Here is a 14,894-nt window from a genome sequence, read left to right on the forward strand (position 1 = left end):
TTAAGGTCTTATAACATTTGAAAACTTTGAATGTGGAAGATTTACATTTTCTTTATATTACAATCAATTATTATTTGATACTGTCATTAAATATGCGTGTGCGTATGTGAATGTATTATTCAACGTATACATATATGAACCATGGAAGAGTATAGGGTCACCCAAAACATTGGGATGTACCTATTAACAAACGTTAGTCCCCACGTTTGTAATAGCTACGCACCATGTAATTGTATTATGTTTTAAATAAATAAATAAATATATATATATATATATATATATGTGTGTGAATATTGTACTTGACTTTGATTATTATATGTTACCTATAATTGATTTACTAATGACGTTTATATGTCACCATCACACCGTAATCCAGCAAAGATTTTTAACAATAATTTATATGTATCTCAATATTTTTAGATTAAGACCCTTTCTCTATATACTATCTTCCGTAGCCATCCAAATTAAAACAGTTATCACTCAAAACACTAAACTAGAAATCCCCTGACTAAACAACTCTCAAACTATTAAACTAACTGAATGTGTGTTAAAAAAAAAATTCTTAAATTCTGTGTTCTCTCTTTGTTAAAAATCTAAACGAAACATACTTGTTGTGTCTGTGGATCGATTGGTTCATCATCATCTCTCATATCACCGGAGCTGTCTGAAGCTGCTTCGCAAATACGATCTTGAGGGAAATGGCCGGACACTCGACTTATTTCAACCTAAAATAAATAATTAGATTTGTGACAAATCCTACATTTAAAATACGTAAATAAATTCTATTTAAAATATAGCTCGCATAAACCAGAAATGGCATGTTGGCATTTCTTATGAATTTTGTAAATTAAACATAACATAAGACAAATGATAATAGTAATTTAAACTAAATATTTTAAAAAATATATAATCCCACATCATAAAATTTAAAGATTATTAGCATACTCTGTTATAATGTCATAATGTTTTGTTAATAACAATTTGAAATAAAATTAAAATAAATAGTGAAAAATAAGTAATAATCTACATACGAAAGTTTAGTAACATGTTATATAATGCAATCATTACTGATGTTAAGGGACGCAAATATACCGCTGAGACACTGAACATCCCAATATTTATATAATATATATATATATATCTATATGTCTCAGCGGTATGGCCTGAACGATCGCTTTGCAATCGAAAATACTGCCATACTATTGCTGTCTCACTTTATTATATATATGTATATTATACCAAATATTTTTTGTATACATATTATATTTGGTAATATATCCCAGCCAGCAGTATTATATTGCCATAAATGATTGATCCTACCAGACACAACCTTGCAGCTATACATTTCAGTGAAAAAATGGCCCGTCTAGGATGCCCTTAAAAATGTTATATCATATTTAAAAAAACCTTTTCCAAATTGTCTAAGCTATTTGGCAAAACGCTTCATATTAATTATTTATATAATATTAGAAATATTTACTTGATACATATTAACCTATTATTATTAAAATTGCAGTTTCATAATAATTTATTTCAAGAATACTCTCTTTTAAAATGAGTAGCACCTATATTCCAACTTACCTGTAATCTACCAGCCACTTCTCCCTGTTGACTTATAATAGGCGTGTGATAATCAAGAGTGACGTCATGGAACAGAGCCTCCAAGAAAACATTCGCCACACCAATTAAATTGTGATTCTCTTGCGACTCGTAGAATGGATCCAAGGCTTTTTCCTCTTGCTCCTGCATGTATAAATAAATTTAAGACATCCTTAATTGTATGACAATGAAATAAAACAATTAGTGTAAAACTCCATTAGAACCGTTTCAGTATTACGTACAAGCACTATAGGACGAGAGTTTCTACACATATTACCTACAAAAAATTAAAACATTTATAATTTTTAGAGCTTTGTTTACTATTACTGATAATGGGGGGGGACAAATTGCAGTAAATTACAAGTATAAAGATTTATCAAAGGAATATCGCTTGATTCCTACCCTTAGAAACTGGTTAAAGAAAAATCCTAGCTGTGAGAACTAAAATTGATTGTAATTCTCCTCCACCTAATAAACGCGCCTTCGTTTCGTCTTTAGTTTTAAGAGACTACAGTTATTTTTGTAATTCTTGTTTATCCCACTAATTAAGCTCAAAAACACAGTTCCAAACACAAAACGCAAAGAAAGACTAAGCGAAAAACATCATATTTTAGCACTACAACGCACCGTTGGTGTATCCACGTCTATTTGAGCTGCGTCCTGGAATAATAATAACATAAAGTATGTGCTCTTCATATAAGCGAAAATTTCTAAAAAATATTATGAAATAACTAGCACAATATTCAGCTGTTTCATAGTATACGTAGAGACGTATCAATGGACGAGTGCGCGTACGTGTTCGTTTGGATTTAGAATAATTAACGATAAATTAAATAATGATAGAATATTCATCGGCTTTTTTTTATATTTATTTATTGTATAAATAATCTTAAATAGTAGAAGTTGGTATGGTGGAAACATAAACTGGACACAGTAAGCCTTAAGGTATAATTATTTAAGCACAGGTATTCGTTCATAATTTCGGCTTGTGTATAATTTTCTTATATGCAGTGTAAACTTAGCTTTAGGTTCAGAATCACAAGCGGAAACAATTTCTAACTAGACATACCACATATTATATTTTATAAAAATAATATAATTAACTTCTAATCGGTTCATACGGATTCAACTAGGCGTTATCCTATCCAAGCAATAAAATTTGCATAGGACTTAGTCGGACTGTATTTAGAATAAATTTGGAAGTACCACAGTACAGTGATTAAATTGGCACAGTAATAAATATTTCCTTACATCAATATCATCCTCTGAATGTTGTCTATGCCGCCATTCGTCATACATATCACGCATGTCAACCAATTTGTTCTCGAGCTTCTCCATGGACCACACTTGGGCTCCTCGTGACGGACGCTTCACCATAATAGCTGGTTCTGATACGAACGCGCCACGCTGAAAGTAATAATTCTAAGTATAAAAGAAAACAAAGAATTTTAGCGGACAGTAGGATCATTAAAGCAAAAAATCATGAGAAAACCTAATGCGTATTGATGAGTATGCCTAACACTCAAGAGGTCGACGTGTGTCAGGCAAAGAAGAATTTATTTATTTATTTAATTAGAATGATAACTGATAACCTACTCTTCTATTAAGATAAATAAAATTAATTATTTATTACAGAAGTACATATACTTACAGACTATGCCAATAAGATAATGTCGAGAAACATTTAATAAAATATAATAAAGTACATATGAATAAATGATCACGAAAGAGATATTGCACTTTACCAGAGGTCTGGGCCTCAGATTTCTTGTAGAGAGGTTGTAACCTCAGGAATTATTTTATTTGGTAAAAACCGTTAAATTTCAGTAAAATAAAAAAAAATGTTCTATTTCCAGAAACAATATGATATAGTAGTTTTATACATAATCTATTTATCAAGTAAAACACATACAAATATGTACAATGATTACCTTTCTATTAGGACTCAAGTTCTGCGGCGGTATTTGTAAAGTGACACTAAACCTGGTGTTCCTCCTCATCTCTTCAGCGAGGAAATTGGCTTCTTGCACCAACGCGTTGGCCCTCAATATATCAGCTTTGAGCCGCCCTATAGACCGTTTGAACGTATCATCTCTTTCAGCGGCCCAACGCTCGACTCTTGCGGCCGTTGTCGGTGTGCATGCGGTCATTTTGCCTGAAAAGAAAATTTATATAAAGAATTACTTTATTGAGACGATATATAGTACTAGTACACATTTTCTGGGATAAATGGGAAAACTTCATACTCCAACTAACGTTGCCATATCCAAAGAATTTGACGTTTGAACCAATAACGTTACATGTAGTTAAGAACCTCCAAAGGCCTCACACGCCTAACCATCACCTGAGTTAAATATAAAAAACTCAAAAAAACACTTGTGAAAAACTAGTATTGATAAATATAAATGTCACAAACACACTTGAAGAGAAAATACGATTGAAAAAATATTACAGGAAATATACTTTAAAAAAATGCATGTATAATATTACCTAATTTCAGTGGATCATACGAATACGGCGGATAAGGCGTGGAAGGAGAAAGTATATTCCGTAGCTGCTGAAACTGTCTTTCATACTCTTGTCTTTGTTTTTCGAGTGCAACTGAAAATAAAATAGTTTTGTTAAACATTGATCATACAAGAAATCTTTAATTTATTGTAAATATACAAGCAAACTGCCAGACTTAATACAATATACACACATATATATTTAAATATTCCTCTTTATGTTATTGCTATGGATAAAACAATTTTTATAAATGTTCAGAAATGAATGAAAAAATGTTGTGTAATATTTTAATCATTAGTGTGATAACACTAATCATTAGTGTTATCATTAGTGTGATAACACTAATGATTAAAATATTACACAATTGTCAACTTCGTTCGTGTTTTTTTGAATCTGAACTGAACTGATAATCAATTTTGTTAAGGACTTTAGATTAACTATTATCTATTTATAAATAGTAACTAGATCTAACATCTACGTTTAGCAGTCTTGTCTGAATCTTTCTATAAAATATAATTTAAAAAAATATATGATTGTAATCCTCGAGTTAGAAGTCGAATGTAGCTAATAAAGTATTAGACCAGTGTCGATAATTTTTGAAACCAAAAAAAATTACAGTAGGATGAAACCCATTAGAAATGCAGGGGAATATGATCAAAATGAAAGGAAAAATAAATTACGGTCGATCCGAGTTCGGGAAGTGGGAGGGGGGTGACTTTTAAGGGGGAAAAATTGTTTATCTTGATTTCCGGCGAAACTACCAGTCCTATGGAAAAAAGTTAAATGGCAAAGTTGTAGGTCATAAAAAGATCTACAACTTTGGTATTTACAATTTTTTCGCATAACCTCAAAATTTAGGTGAAAAATTCAAAAAACCAAGTTTTTAGTTTTTTAATTTATATCTTTTTTTAAAAGTTTTTTTTTTCTACGAAATTTGGTGAAAACTTATCTTATTATGTCCCAAATATACTGTAATTTATTTGATTAAAAATATTTATTTTTTCGCCTCATTTTAACTTAATATCAAAAAAGCACCCTAATTTTCAATCGAAAATTCTGACGTCAAAATTTCAGCTTTTTTCAAAAAGTTTGGGGGCTTTTTGTTCGTTGAAATATCTACTTTCTGATGGTGTAAAAAAAATATACATTACCATAGGAAATATTATTAGAAAATGCAAAAAATTGAAAAACCTCAAATTCGAAAATTTTCTTTTAATTATGTACAATTTTGAGGTATTTATTAAAATTTACACTTTAATTACTCAAAAAACGTAAGATTTCATGCTTCATTGATAAACGAAAAAATTGCAAATTAAAATATACTTCTATAATTAACAAACAAATAAGTTAATAAAGTTAATATTTAATAAGACATCTACAATATTTTGAAAAAGTTGTAGAATCTTCTGTAAATAATATTTGTAGATGCCTATTTATTGCTGTTTTAAGATAATTTATATACCTGAGTGACCTTCGGTGAATTTTAGCCCAGTGTAAGTTATTTCATTGAGAAGTGGGGATGGACCTAGGAGGGTCTGGGCCTTACTACATACCTACTATTTCGTAGCAGCTGTAAAAACCGTTAGCCAGTATTCAAGATACAGAGTAGTGTACAACATCGTTTTTAAAAATACACCTGCAGGCTGAGTTACTCTAAGTGATTTGTGAGAAATTTACTTTATTCAAAGAAAAATTCAAAATTCACCGAAGGTCACTCAGGTATATAAATTATCTTAAAACAGCAATAAATAGGCATCTACAAATATTATTTACAGAAGATTCTACAACTTTTTCAAAATATTGTATATGTCTTATTAAATATTAACTTTATTAACTTATTTGTTTGTTAATTATAGAAGTATATTTTAATTTGCAATTTTTTCGTTTATCAATGAAGCATGAAATCTTACGTTTTTTGAGTAATTAAAGTGTAAATTTTAATAAATACCTCAAAATTGTACATAATTAAAAGAAAATTTTCGAATTTGAGGTTTTTCAATTTTTTGCATTTTCTAATAATATTTCCTATGGTAATGTATATTTTTTTTACACCATCAGAAAGTAGATATTTCAACGAACAAAAAGCCCCCAAACTTTTTGAAAAAAGCTGAAATTTTGACGTCAGAATTTTCGATTGAAAATTAGGGTGCTTTTTTGATATTAAGTTAAAATGAGGCGAAAAAATAAATATTTTTAATCAAATAAATTACAGTATATTTGGGACATAATAAGGTAAGTTTTCACCAAATTTCGTAGAAAAAAAAAAACTTTTAAAAAAAGATATAAATAAAAAACTAAAAACTTGGTTTTTTGAATTTTTCACCTAAATTTTGAGGTTATGCGAAAAAATTGTAAATACCAAAGTTGTAGATCTTTTTATGACCTACAACTTTGCCTTTTAACTTTTTTCCATAGGACTGGTAGTTTCGCCGGAAATCAAGATAAACAATTTTTCCCCCTTAAAAGTCACCCCCCTCCCACTTCCCGAACTCGGATCGACCGTAATTTATTTTTCCTTTCATTTTGATCATATTCCCCTGCATTTCTAATGGGTTTCATCCTACTGTAATTTTTTTTCGTTTTTTACTATTTTTGAAGGCTTCGGCACTGGTCTATATGTATACATTTTTTTACTGTAAGATATACTCCCGATATAACTGGTAATGATAAATTCCGTAGCCTTTTTATATCTAATATCACATTGTATGCTTAGTTAAATACCCCACAAATATAAAAAAAATAATACTTCTTTTAATGCATGTGAAACAAAATTACTTTTAATTTCATTTTCTTATAATTGGTTTTTATGAGTGTGTCTTGGGTTACCTTTACTTTTAGGTTTGCAAGTACGATTTGTGATTATTTAAGAACGACTACAATGGGTTATTTAAGTAGTGTTCTCATGTAAGTGGCATTCTTGCCTTTTTTGAGAAAATAAAGTCTTTAAACCTAAATACCTTGTTTATCCTCCTCGTGTTGTCTCTCCAGTCGTGAAATAGCAGTTTGTATAGGATCGTTGCTAAGTTCATTGAGCATTATCTCATCACGCGCGAAGTTGTAATCGATCGGTTGCGCAGGAGTTTGGGGTTCTGATGACGTAGCTGAAATAATACACAATGAGGATAAAACATGTTTATTTATGTATTTTTTTTCCAAAACAATATTATCGTGATAATCTGTTTATATTGCAGCAGCGCAAAAGTAGTATATGTCTGTAGTCCTTTAAATAAAAGTCTCAAAGAGATAAAATAAGTCCACCCACGCTTTTGATAGTGAAAACAATAAATCTGGAACACGGTAAATTAATAAATCTGCGGGCGCATTTTATTATGAAGATGTTTCATTTTTAATTAAATAAATAAATTTATTCTAGTATAATATATATAATATATATAAGATAAGTATTTTAATTGTAATTGTAGTCTGTATGGTATGCAAGTAAATTAAAATAATTATGTATCCTATTAAATGGGCCAATGACAGTGGCTAGAGCGACTGCGTCTCTCGTCTTTACAATCGTAGGTTCAAACCTTCTTCTTAGCGTAAGATACAGAGAATTGTCGCCATACTAATCCAATACATTTACGACATTACTAAATATCAAATAGCACTTACTCATCTCATTATTATCCTTTGGACAATTCACTCTAAAGAAATGATGATTTCCCCACAGTATCCTATCGGCGTGTCCCAACTTCACTCTGGAAACAACAGGTGTACCATTCACGAAACACCTGGCTGCACCAACTGGTTCCATGTTGAGAGCGCCATTTTCAACGACCAAAAGGCAATGCTGCGGCTGTATGCCAAGACCTGACAGCTGAATATCTGCTGATCTGTCTGCGCCTACTAAAGTTCGGTCCTGGAATACATAAAGTTTATAAGCACGGCAGCAAATCTCTATTGAAATTTATGTCTAAGAAGAAAGTTTAAAAAGAGTGGCGGAGAGTTTATTGCCAGTTCTTCTCTTCCGTTCTACGCCCTTGATTTGAGAACTGGCACTTGGCAGTAAATGTAAAATAAGGATCATTTAATGTATATTTCTTTTTTTTGACGTTCATAAGTGTACATTATGTTACCTATATGTATATGAATAAATGATTTTTGATTTGATTTGATTTAATTAAATTAATTAAGTATACGGCACAATTAATTAATGTTTGTTCTATGTATAAATGAAACAATTATCTTTGTCTCGTCTCTTTTAATAATGACTTAATGAAAGGAATTCTCATCTACCAGAAAGCATTAAACTATCATGTTAATCACTAATAACTAACATAATAACTATGAGATCTGTTAAACAAAATGATTTTTAGACCACAACGAAGGCATTACAATCAATAAATTCTAAAATTCACTTACTTTAAGATAATACACAAGCAATTCATTGAGCGAAGGGTCCGCATTAAGATTAACAAGATAGAATTTGTTCTTCTCCACTTTGATCCCACTCGCCTGCACGCTTATTCCCATTTTTTCTAACGCATGTTGACGCTCGCTTTGTACGCGACCTGAAATTAACATAAATTATAACCTTACCTAATCGCAGGTAAAAGACTTCTCTTCTCTTCTAAAAGACATATAAGACTTCGACAAATAATAAAAATTAATGTATTATCTGTTGTGTTAAAGTATATAAAAATATATAATCTAAATACAATATAATTATTTAATAAGGTAAAACTAAAAATAAAGCGCAGTGTTGGCCTAGTGGCTTCATGCCTGAGGTCGTACGTTCGATCCCCGGTTGTGCACCAATGGACATTCTTTCTATCTGCGCATTTAACATTTACTCGAACGGTGAAGGAAACATCGTGAGGAAACCAACATGTCTTAGACGCAAAAAGTCGACGAAGTGTGTCAGGCACTGGAGGTTGATCACCTACTTGCCTATTAGATTTAAAAATTATCATGAAACAGATTCAGAAATTTGAGGCCAAGACCTAAAACAGGTTGTAGAGCCACTGATTTATTTTATTTAAAACTAAAAATACATTATATATACTGATTTATTAAATTTAATCACCTGTTTCGACTAGTTTCTCCTCCCAAGTTCTTGACATTTCTTTCATTAGATGTTCACTTTGCGCCAATTTCTCATGAACATCCTCTCCAACTGGTGAACCCTGTATATAATTTTTTCAATTATGTTTCCGTTTAACGTAATATATTTTATGTTCAAAATATTAGCAGACCTGGTTTCTTATAGACTTAATACTAGACGTTGACGAATAATAATATGGTGATTAAATATTTAACAAAAGTTTTTTTTTTGCCACTAAACCCTTATTTCCCTAACATATGACGTTTAAAATTGAATCATCGCATTGTCGTAACTTTGCTCTTTCAGTACTTGCAAAAATTTTATGTTCAAGCTTACTCTATCAAAGTCAAAGTATACGTAAATGTTAGATCAGTCGTCTATTTTTTTTCTTTGATCAATAATATTTTCGCAGAAAATTCAACACAAGCAGTGGTGACAAAGTTATTTTGAATAAAATATCGTTTCGCTGTATCGACAAACTTTTTCTATTAAGCTACATAATGCGTTCGTGTCTTACATATTTACATATTCCTAAATAAATATCTCTAGAATCTAGTCTTTGAGATCTTTTTTGTACTTCGTGTCTCGAGAACGATCCGTACGTGACCTCTTTTATCAAGGGCTCGCGATAAAACTTGTCATACTTTCTTATTTTTGCCTTTATATAAAATCTATTGAGAAATATGTGTCATATCACATTACATAGAATAATAATCACGGTTTAATATTAAGATAAAATAAAACAATCTGACCAAAATATTAGAAATATTCGTGATTATCGTCATAAACAAAACTCAATTTCAACTAAATTGATTATGTTAGAGTCTGTTCCCAGGGACAATTAACGGCCATAATTAAATTAATATTGAATGCTCGATTAATTAACGATATCGCGTGGTGTCCGGTCTGTTCTTTAATGACCTTATAAGAATGTTAACTTGATAGCTTAAGTAAGAGTAAACTACTAATGATGACTCCGAGAATGGTGTTTCTTACTTAAATCGAACCTTATATTATAAAAGAAACCATATGTTACACACGAACAAAATGTATACGTAAACAACAACGCTCGTAGCATATCCGTCGTAGCACCGCTACGCACTACATACCGTAGCATATTTGAGCATTTCCTTGAGTGCTTCGACTTCCTGTCGTAGCTCACGTATAATTCTCGCGTTGGGATCCTCATTAACAACCGCATGGTTAACGATACGTTTAGCTCTGTCCGCGTAGCGAAGCGTAGACAATGTTTCTTCATAGTTGTCAGCTGCAGGCGAAATTGTAGCTACCTGTAAATATTACATAGTACTGTAATTTGTTACATTAGATTACTGTTATATACTGAATAATGTTAAGTGTAGTCCACCCCTAATATTTCTTTTTAATTTTTAGATAATTTTTCATTTTTTTATCAACTGTATCAACAGCATTAAAAAATACATACAAGCCTCTACGGTCAACCCCTATTTTTTATTATAAATTATATACATGGCAAAACGACGTTTGCCAGGTCAGCTAGTGTAAAATAAATTATACGGATCGGTTGTTTTTTATATAATTATCGCTTAAATAAGTTTATGTAAATCTAAACTTACCATCACAGTCTTACTGTTTCCACCAAGATTGTCCTTCAATAGCCAAGTTAAGACTGAATCTCTATATGGAACGAATTTGTTGTCCTTATTATTTTTACCAGACGACTGATCTGCCAATTTTGATATAACTAGGCCGAGCGTTGTTAGTGACCTGTAAAAAAAGCAATCAATCGTTATGATATTGGAAATTTACATACTTATGTGAGCTATACTATCATATAGTGCAGCTAATATAAATTATGAATGATATTCACTCACTGATCCGAACTCAAATCTGATGACAACAATTATTTAACTTGTCTATCACGTTATCGCACGTATCAACCTACGCATTGTGTAACCAAAATACGAAATAATGCGATGTTGGCATATAGTTGATAAGCGAGTTACAACATGAAGCTTGTTAAGAATTCATTAGGGGTCATAGCAGTTACACAGTACGAATGATACAATATTATATAATACGTCTATGTCATTACAAGTATAATTGTTTTGATAAGGCACCTTATATAAAACTGCAACATACAATAAATCTTCATTCTCAATTATATTTCCCTCCCTTACATTGTAATGAAAACTAACACGGCGCGATAACTGGTTCCCATAGTCATCCTCCATGCCAGCACTATCCTGAAGAAATTTATGGATAAATGGATATTATTACTCACTTATTAATATTAGAGCCTTCCTTTAACCTATCCCCAACTGCGCCCGTCTTGACAGCCCTCTCGGAACCTGCCAAGTCGACGAGGGACAGTCGTGCAACTTTCTCCCCTGTCACACCAGTCGCTGTGTCGCAGAGGGTTTGCGTCAACACGACGCTGAATACGGCGTGTGATCGTGAGGATTCACTGTTCATATTCGTCGCGGCAACCGTTCGGGATTTGTTGCCTTCGGTCATTAAATTGTCGATGTCCTGCAAAATATACATAGGGTAATATATAAAAAAAAATTGAAACTAAAAATATTTCTATATCAGTTTCGTCATCATTTGTTAGTAAGGGTGTAGATCAACTCTGTGCCTGACATTTCCGTTGGCTTTTTGGGTTTCCTCACTATATTTTCATTCTACGAGCGAGTGTTACCTCAAACTCAAAATAATTTTATTCATATAGGTAAACAAGAACACTTATGAACGTCAGAAAAGAAGAAATTAATTGGAAAATTACATTTACTATAAGTTCGCAAGTCAAGGGCGTAGAGCGGGCAAGAAGAACTGGCAAGGAACTTTCCACCACACTTTTTAATTGCTAGTTTTGACTCATACAAATTGTTAGATGCGCAAATACAGGCAGGAAGACAAGATCGTTTCAAGATGATACTCTTTAAAAATTATGTAAATTAATTTGTGCTTATTTATTTATTTATGACCAAACTCTATATACATAAAACGTAAATACCGCATGCAGTTTCACAGAAGCGTGTGATTCCTCGTGATTTTTTTTTAAGGTTTAGGTAAGGCTGTTCTAATTAAGAATAACCAGGACGTTACGCCTACGATTCGGAAGACATAGAATTGAAATTTCCATGGCAACTACAAATTTAAGTTAGAACTTTGAAGTCGTTTAGACAGCTCTTGTAGGAGCAATATACAGAGCAATTTCACCTTTGAATGAAATACCTCCCGTCAGAAGTTCACTTGTAACGGGCGGTCTCGCTAACTTCGCAACTTGAATTAAATTAGATTCTGAAGATATGATCTACATGTCGAAGTATAGTCTTTTTAGTGAGGCAATTATTTATTCATGTAAATATTTATTATTACATAGTAGTAATTGAGCATATCACAAACCTTTGTTACTATTTTGTATCCGTTAATCGGAAAAAAGTAAAATAAATCCGCATAAAACATGTTAAAAAATCGGTTGTCTGTAAAGTCGGTTTACTGACGATAGTTGAACGTAATAACTACGAAAATACTGATAAAATGGTTGTAATTTCAAAAAAAAATATTTTTATTTGTTTGATAGATATAAAGAAATGGAAATCACAATTGAATTGATCAAGTTACATTTATTTGTACGCATTAATACGCTTGCACTTCAAGATTTAAATGGAACCTATTTGAGGTAACGACGCCCCGCGAGGTAACGCTGCAAGAGTCATGTTCTTTCGGACATGCAGCCGGCTCCATCGAAATATAAGACGTTAAAGATATTAAGTACCTTTTACGTTTGAAAGAACGTTAACTATCACTTAAAAAAATAAACCTGACAACGTTCCAAGTAATTAAGCTTAGCGCGCGAGCTTTACTCGTGAAAACACTCCATAGAAATAACGATGAAAACGCAAACACTGCGAGCGTAGGAGTTTGACAAATAAAAGGGTAGTAATTGCATCCTTGGGCCATCTTTAACCCAGTTCTTGTATGAAAGGAATGAGGTCACGGTCAAAGTGGTCGTTGAATCGATACAATACAGTACTTTCACTAAGCCCTTGTTTCGCACTTGTTGATTGAACCCATGGAATTTCACTGGTAAAACTTACGGCCTATATACACTACAAGGAGTGCGCGTCGAGCGCTCGACTGAGGCGGACGTGTCACTTGTGAAGCGCAGACGCTGTTATTGCTATTCGTTGACGTACTCATCACGAGTATAGATCGTCTTTGATTTGAAGAATTTCGTTTGTGTTTTGAAGAAGAGGAGAGTTTGTGTTTTGCGTTGATTAATTTCCGCATTCTTTAATTGTTTTTTCTTTTTTGGTACATATAATTGTTCAAGGTCATGCGTTGATTCATTTGCGCAGTCTTTGGATATTAGGTCTAGAAGTATTCGTAGTTCTTAATTTATATATTTGGTGTATGAAATTCGTTAATGTATAGTAAACCTAATAACTATAAGTACAAATAATTAATTCTTATAGATCTGGTGAAACTATCTAACCACTTGACGTAATTTTCGTCTTGTAATTAGTTAATATTTGTTGTCCTTTGTGTCGTTGTCTGTCTGTTGTTGTTGTCCGAGATTATTATTACTTTTTCTCCTTTGTTTTTGTAATGATATTTTGGCTTGATAATTAGTTTTTAGTCATTTCAAAATGGATGACTGTAGCTCGGAATCGAGCATATCTGGGGTGGCAAAGACGCGTAAACGGTCTTTCTTCAAGTCTCCTCTGGCTGTCGACGGTATATCTGCTTCCGATACTGAGACAGAAGAATCGGTCTCAAGGAGGGAAACTGTGAAGAAAAAGACGAGTTCTCATTGTGTCGGTATTGGTAAGGCCAGGAAAGCATTAAAGGAGGCTAAGGAAGAAGCGGAGGAAGTTGCTTTTGAGAGGCACTTACGAAGTAAGACCTTTCGCAAGGATGTCGGAAAGAAGTCTGTGATTAAACAGAATTTTCTTCTTGATGGAGACATTGAATCTCTGGGAGCAGAAGAAATACGACAGAGAGCGGAGATAAGCACAGCTAAGCTCCTGGAGTTTGCTCAAAATCCAGGGAGTCTTATTGAAACTAATTCTGACGATCTGCAAAAGGTGGCTGCAGACCTGCAGGAGATAGTTAAATGTTTAACGTCTCGTTCAGTCGCAGAGGAGACTCGCCGCCTGCAGGCCGATAATAAACGACTGCGATCTCATGTGGCTGATCTGGAAGGATCTTTAAAGTCACTGCGCAGGGAGTTCTCTGAAAGATCAGCTCTTTCTTCTTCCATAACTAACACCTCACAGGATCCAAATTTTATGAAGACCCTAATAGATGAGATACAAGGTGGAGTTATGCGCTCGGTGGGAGCAATGATTGATGCCAAATTGGCGGGAATGGAGGACCGCTTATTACCAAGAACTGTCATTCGTCCACCCCTTGCAGCTTCAAAAGAAAGAAAGCAAGAGAGACCCGTTGGGTCATCCGTCAATGTGCTACCTGATGCAGGTTCGAAGTTGGGTCCGTCTATTAAAAAAAGGGTCACTGGTAATCCAGTTCAGGTGCTTGAGAGTCTTTGCCCTACTCCAAGTTGCTCCCAGGAGCAAGACGGTGCCTGGACGTCAGTTGTTGCGCATTCTAAGCGCAAAAGTAAGATGGATATATCGACTACTCCTGCGGACATTGCAACTGTGCAAAACCCTTATCTAGCACAGAACAATTCAAATAAGACGACAAAGGCGAAGGTGATGGAAGCCCCAAAAAAAGTTAAACTTTCTGCACC

The 14,894-nt window shown here is 32.9% G+C and overlaps 1 protein-coding gene across 9 annotated transcripts in view; it reads right to left on the minus strand.

Moving 5' to 3' along the window:
• The window catches only part of LOC111000949 (kinesin-like protein KIF13A), a 130,764-nt gene that overhangs the window by 20,979 nt on the left and 94,891 nt on the right, over positions 1-14,894 (minus strand). For 5 of the 9 annotated variants that reach the window (XM_045632570.1, XM_045632566.1, XM_045632572.1 and 2 more), the window contains exons 6-18: positions 11,418-11,665; positions 10,750-10,900; positions 10,264-10,443; positions 9,137-9,236; positions 8,473-8,621; positions 7,723-7,969; positions 7,065-7,208; positions 4,090-4,200; positions 3,531-3,754; positions 2,851-3,006; positions 2,227-2,259; positions 1,582-1,743; positions 609-725 (exon numbers count right to left, since the gene is read on the minus strand). In XM_045632570.1, the coding sequence (XP_045488526.1) occupies positions 609-725; positions 1,582-1,743; positions 2,227-2,259; positions 2,851-3,006; positions 3,531-3,754; positions 4,090-4,200; positions 7,065-7,208; positions 7,723-7,969; positions 8,473-8,621; positions 9,137-9,236; positions 10,264-10,443; positions 10,750-10,900; positions 11,418-11,665 (2,022 nt within the window). The remainder of the gene's footprint in view (positions 1-608; positions 726-1,581; positions 1,744-2,226; positions 2,260-2,850; positions 3,007-3,530; positions 3,755-4,089; positions 4,201-7,064; positions 7,209-7,722; positions 7,970-8,472; positions 8,622-9,136; positions 9,237-10,263; positions 10,444-10,749; positions 10,901-11,417; positions 11,666-14,894) is intronic. The other 4 variants (XM_045632573.1, XM_045632571.1, XM_045632568.1 and 1 more) reach the window with 1 other exon arrangement.

Source organism: Pieris rapae, chromosome 20, assembly GCF_905147795.1.
Source record: "Pieris rapae chromosome 20, ilPieRapa1.1, whole genome shotgun sequence".
Lineage (NCBI taxonomy): Eukaryota > Metazoa > Arthropoda > Insecta > Lepidoptera > Pieridae > Pieris > Pieris rapae.